The sequence below is a fragment of the Cervus canadensis genome, chromosome 8 (assembly GCF_019320065.1).
Source record: "Cervus canadensis isolate Bull #8, Minnesota chromosome 8, ASM1932006v1, whole genome shotgun sequence".
In the NCBI taxonomy this organism is placed as follows: domain Eukaryota; kingdom Metazoa; phylum Chordata; class Mammalia; order Artiodactyla; family Cervidae; genus Cervus; species Cervus canadensis.
Window position 1 is genome coordinate 91,973,186 of NC_057393.1, and position 5,911 is coordinate 91,979,096.

A 5,911-nucleotide genomic window follows, 5' to 3' on the forward strand; every position below is an offset into this window, starting at 1 on the left:
TCACGCACCCACGCCAAGTGAGACAAGCCGGCTGGCGCAAGCTCGTCAGCCAGAGCCAGGGCCCCAGCAACCTGTGAGAGGCCGGGTGTCAGGAGACACAGAGGCAGAGAGAGACTGAGGTTCAGAGACAGACTCGAAGACAGGGAGAGGGCGATTCAGGCGGACAGACAGACGGGCGCGCGTGCGCGCGCAGACACACACACACACACACACACAGACAGACAGACAGACACACACACACACACACACACACACAGAGGGAGACACAGCGACTGACGGACAGAAAACGGGAGGCAGACACGGGAGAGAGGATGGCATCCGATCCGAGACAGACACAATGGCACAGTCCCTGACCCACCTGAGAGAGGGGCCAGGCGGAAGCAGCAGCTTCCCCAAGGGAGGGGGCATCAGCCTTGGGCCCCGGGCCCCAGCTGCACGCGGTGCCCTGGGGCTGGCAGAGCCCCGTGGGATCCCCAAGACGTCTTGGCAGCCGAGGTCTCAAAGGTCCCCTTCGGCTTGGCTTCCTAATAAGGCAAGACCCAGCCCCCGCCCAAAGGCCAGAGCGTGAGTGTGTGAGAGTGTGTGTGTGAGAGTGTCAGGGGGCAAGGGTGTGGGCGGGCCGACTGGGGTCGGGGGGTGGGGGGGGGGGGGGGGCGGGGAGGGGGGGGAGGCCGGGGCGGGATACCCAGAATGGAGGGGGAAGGGTGTGGAGCTGGGGGGTTGCATATCATGTGGGGTCCAAGCATACCGGACGGTCATCTTGTTTCTTGCAATCCGAATGCGGAGTGGCCCTCCGGCCTCTTGGAGGCAACCCAGGTCTGCGTTGGGAGTCGGGGCCCCGGTCATCCTCCCGCAGAGGGGCTATGGCCGTGGCGATCCAAAAGTTGGCACGCTGCTACCCGCCATGCCCGCTGACTGGCTGGCCGGCTGGCCAAAGGCCCTGTTGGCTGGAAGATAGGCTACGGCTTGAGGGCGTTCGGGTCATATCTGGTTTTATTCCGATGGTGTGCCTCATCCTAATGTTACTTGGTTGATGATAGGAGAATCTCTGAGTGACACTATTTCCTTGCTTTTCAATGGATCCCTTTTGTTGCAGAACCTTTCCCTTGAAAGTGAAGGAACCTATGTCTGCACAGGCACTAATGCTCTTGCAAAGGCAAAAGCAATTCCGTCCTCCACTAGCTTGGTAAGCACCAAGTCCTTCTTGTCTTCAAGTGCTTCCTATAATACGTGCAAAGGAGGACCCGGTTTTGTGGATTCTGGAGTCAAGGAGTTAACAAGTGGACGTTACATGGTTTTAAGCATTGCTGTCACTGCCCACTTACAAACCGCCTCTAAATTTAACCCTCTGTCTTACCTGTTCTTCTCTCAGAAGGCTGTGACTGCCTTGCTGCTGCTTGTCTGCCTAAGAACCCACAATGAGATATTAACTTTCTGCCCAGAATCAAGATCCTTCATACTCTGCCTCTGTGTGCATGCTTGTGTGCCACGTTGCTTCAGTCCTGCCTGCCTGACTGTTGTGACCCCATGGGCTGTAGCCCGCCAGGCTCCTCTTACTGTAGGAGCCTCCAGGCAAGCATGCTGAAGTAGGTTGTCATGTCGTCCTCCAGGGGATCTTCCCAACCCAGGTATCAAACCCACATCTCCTTCATTCCCTGCATGGGCAGACAGGTTCTTTACTGCCAGCACCACCTGGGAAGCGCATTCTGGCTCTACATCTCCTTAATTTATAACTAAACTCTGTTCTAGGCAACGCAGTTTCCCGCACTCTGATCCAACACCACACACACACACACACACACACACACACACACACACACAAACACACACAGCTTCCCAGCCTGTGATCCAACACCACACACACACACTATGCAGGTTTCCTTGAAATCTGACTTACATTCATACTGTTCTCCGAGGAAGAGGTGGTCTTCACTGCCTTAGTCACGCTGCCCCAATACCTCCCATTGATAACTCACGGTGAACAGTTTCGGATTCATGATCTCCAAAGGAAAGAATTTTGCTTTGGAATCAAAGACACAGTTTCAGTCCCTCAGAACTTCATATGGCCAAAGTTTTATTACAGTGAAAAAGGGACAGAGAAAGCTTCTGACATAGACATCAGAAGGGGGTGGTGAATGCCCCCACTCACAAGTTTGGGTGTGGCTTTATATACTTTTTGAATTGGTTTCTAGCAACAGATTAAAAGAATATCTCAAGGTTTTAAACGTCTTTCTAGACCCAGTCCCACAACATACATCTTAAAATAACAGGATTAGTCAGAAGGTTTTTGTTAAGAAGGAGAAACATGTCTTCAAGCAAGATACATTGTTGTTATATAATCATTAGTTAGCTCTGGACTTAATGAAAGTTAGTCTTAGGGGAAATGGATTGTTGTAGCAACTCAGAGCTTAAGAAAAAATGTCTTAAGTGACTAAGACAAGGAATGTAGGAAAAAATTTTGTCCCATTCTCCTCCAGGGTCCTGCTCTCCTACCTGAGAATGAGCTATCTCACCATCCTTTAAGTCACCTGAATTCTCATCTATGTTAATCCTTCTCTGACTGTTTTGGACCTCTCCTTTGTCAGGTCTCACCGCTTGGTCCCTGACTGAGTCCTGACACACATTAGTCTCCAGTTGTTTCCTCCACTAAATTGTGGGTCCCTTCATGGTAGAGGCCATGTCTAATGTTTCTTTTGTGCCCTAAGTATATAATATAGTATGAAGCAACCAGCAGGTGCTCAATAATTACTAGTCAGTGGAGTCTTTTTTTTTTTTCTTTTAGTAGAATTTTAATATAGAATGAAAAAAAAAAAAACCCAAAACCCTAACAGGTTAAAACAAGTCAAACAACCATTCTACACAGATAAAACCTTCACAAAGGTCAACTGAAGTAATCCAGAGCTAAAACTGAATTGTGCAGATTTTTCAGTGAAGTCACCAGTCACGTAACATAAATTATTTACACACTTGCAAGCCCTCTAAGAACCGTGCCCCAAGAAGCATTAACCTTTGCTTTTTTCGTGTGCCATCCTAAAGACTTGCACATTGTTATTTTTCAGATAATCTAACATTTTTAATAGAGAATGTTCTCTACCAAGTGGTAATGTTTTGGTACTATTCATATAGGATTGCTTATCCTAAAGACTTGACATTTCCCCAAGAGGAACTTTGATTCTGCTTTAAGTTTTGATTCTGCTTTTTAAGTTTCATATAAATTAAAATCTGTATCAAATATCAACATGGAGGGAGGTGACACAGGATCCAACATATACAGTCAGGTTACCTCTGCCTATTTAGAAATTGCTCCTTCAAGATATTTGCACCAGAGAGCTGTCTGTCCCGCTCAATATTCAGTAGTACAGGTTTGAATCACCAGAACCTTGGCAAGACCTTAATATTTCAGTTATTAACAACTACCTCTAGGGGCAAGTCCATGTTTACTGAGTTATGACAAATTTATTATAATGAAGGAAAACAAGTGTAGCCAGCCATCTTAAAAAATGCCCCAACCACTGCTTCTCAAAATAGAAAGACTAAAAACTACATACGTTTATCATACAACAAATCCCATCTCTGTCCCCTGAAAATTCCCCTAATTTCATTCATTAGAAGGGGATTTTTAAAAAAGACTTAAAGAGCACTTTACAGCAGCATTCAGCTTTCCTATGAAATACTCAGCATCTTAAATATTATGTACACTTCTTTTTTATCTCTTAGTAAGCTTCACTGGCTTCAGAGTTTGTGGAACTGGAGGAAAAATAACCCATTCAAAACTATTCTACAAATCCATCTTTTGGCAGAATAGCAGGTATCCAAATTAAAAATAGGAGGGTCATTTTGTTGCTTTGTTTTCCAAAATTTAAATCATTTTTGCTCCCCTTCTACATAAAGCTTAGTCACCACTCCTGAGTGGAGATGGGCAGAGGCTCTGGCCCCTGCTCCTCCGGCTTCTCAGCAGCTGCTTTCTTATTGCTGCAGCAAGGCTTGAATAGATGTGTGTCGATGAGGACTTCCCCAAAACGGCCTTTATAGATAATGCCGCAGCATATTTTCTGTCTTTTCCAGTATGTGAGATCTAAAAAGGAAAACAGTGGCGTTCTGTTGGAGCCAGAAGCCATCTCTGTATCTGAGCCATCATCTGACTGGTTACTGTAACAGGGAGACCGAGCTGGAGAGGCACTTGAGGTTGTACTGTGAGCATCAGAATTGTGGCGTTTAAATTCCTTCTGCAGTTTACTGATCTGGTTACTTTTTATCCTGTTTCCAGATAGAGTTTTCACTTTCTTTGGTTTCAGCGTTGTCTTTAGACTGGGTCCTGCCCTTGCATCTACCACATGATTCCAGGTTTTTTTTGATCCTGCTGGCAATTTCTTCCATCTTTTCACAAGCAGGACACAGGCATTACAGATATCTCCTGAACGAGTCTCATGTAACCCAAAACAGCTCTGGAAATCCTTTTCATAGCGTTTACTGTCAGTGAACCGAGAACTGGAGGATTTAGCTCTGCAAATGCAGCAGCCCTCTATACTTCGGTACATCTTTGGCTTGTGAAAACCAAACATCTTTTCTTCTGGGCAATAGCCTTCCAAAAGCAGCCGTTTCACGCGCAGTAACAATCCCGAGGGGCGCAGTGCACGCTAAGTCAACCCCCCCTTCAATCGCTCCCTCCTCCTCAACAGCCTTGTCTAGAAAGATTCTAGTCAGTGGAGTCTTAAGACAGCTTACAGTGGAGTCACTATTATAGTTTGGGAAAGGTCATTGCAGTGAGCCCCTGGCACAGGATGGCATTTGGATGCTTCTGCTGCTGTCTTCAGGGACAATATCTTGAGCTCAGGAAACTCTTGTCACCAGGATGAGCTTCAAGTTGCAACGGTTTGAAGACTCAATAAATAATGCTCCTCTTTCCCCCTAGAGTTTGGAAGCAATTGAGAGTTAATCACATAAGTCAGCTAGACTGACATGAGACATCATTCATTGTATCTCCAGCACCTCAGACAGGTGTAAGTATTAAATAAGTGTCCCATAAATGGATAATATTGGATCAATGGCAGAAGTGGCATGACATATAATCCACTGCTGAACTAAGGGGATGACAGAAAGAGCTTTCTCCATGGCTTTTCTTGTTGGCAGTTAGAGGAGCCCAGAGACATAAATGGGTTTCCTCAATGGTTCAGCGGTAAAAAATCCACCTGCAATTCGGGAGACCCAGGTTCAATCCCTGGATCAGAAAGATCACCTGGAGGGGGAAGTGGCAACCCACTCCAGTATTGTTGCCTGGGAAATCCTGTGGACAGAGTAGTCTGGTGGGCTGCAGTCCATAAGGTTGTAGAGAGTCAGACACAACCGAGCACACGTGCAGGCATGGGGACATAAATAGATGGGGAGTTGGGATAGTCACGCAGGAAGCACTTTCATGTCCATACCTCTTCTGATGTTTACAATAGCGCAGTGTTGGGGGCAGTAATATTTTATCCAGTTGTATAAATGAGGAAAGCTGAGACTCATAAAAGTGTGTGCAAGAGCCCAAATATATAGTTGTCTCTTTCAGTGTTCCTCCTATCACCCTCCTGGACTCTCAGTGCTGGCCAGAAAGGCCCTGGTGTACCTCTTCTTGTTGTTGTTCAGTCTCTAAGTCATGTCCGACTCATTGTGACCCCATGGACTGCAGCACGCCAGGCCCAAAGACCTCTGTGGTCCTCTAGGATCGTAATATGGAAGATTTTCAACAGATGGGGTAGGCTTAGCCTGTCTAATGCTAGTGCCTTCCCTCAGATCCCTGAGAAGTCAGTCCTGGCCTTACCCCTTCCTTCCCCCTTCCACTCAGGAGTCTGCATGGTGTCTCAGTTCTGCTCCACACACCTCTTCTCTGCAGTCAGGCAGCGCATGACTCTAGTCACGTGACTGAGAAGTC

General features: G+C 46.9%; 1 protein-coding gene across 1 annotated transcript; it reads right to left on the reverse strand.

Moving 5' to 3' along the window:
* Positions 1-3,331: 3,331 nt before the first annotated feature.
* LOC122446713 (SIN3-HDAC complex-associated factor-like) lies at positions 3,332-4,603 on the reverse strand. The gene has a single exon (XM_043477207.1). It carries the CDS (start codon positions 4,560-4,562, stop codon positions 3,897-3,899), a length of 666 nt encoding a protein of 221 aa, XP_043333142.1. The 5' UTR covers positions 4,563-4,603; the 3' UTR covers positions 3,332-3,896.
* Between the last annotated feature and the right edge of the window lie 1,308 nt (positions 4,604-5,911).

Excerpts from the sequence above, each read along its gene's own strand:
- LOC122446713 (XM_043477207.1), bottom strand. The coding sequence starts at position 4,562 with ATGTTTGGTTTTCACAAGCCAAAGATGTACCGAAGTATAGAGGGCTGC.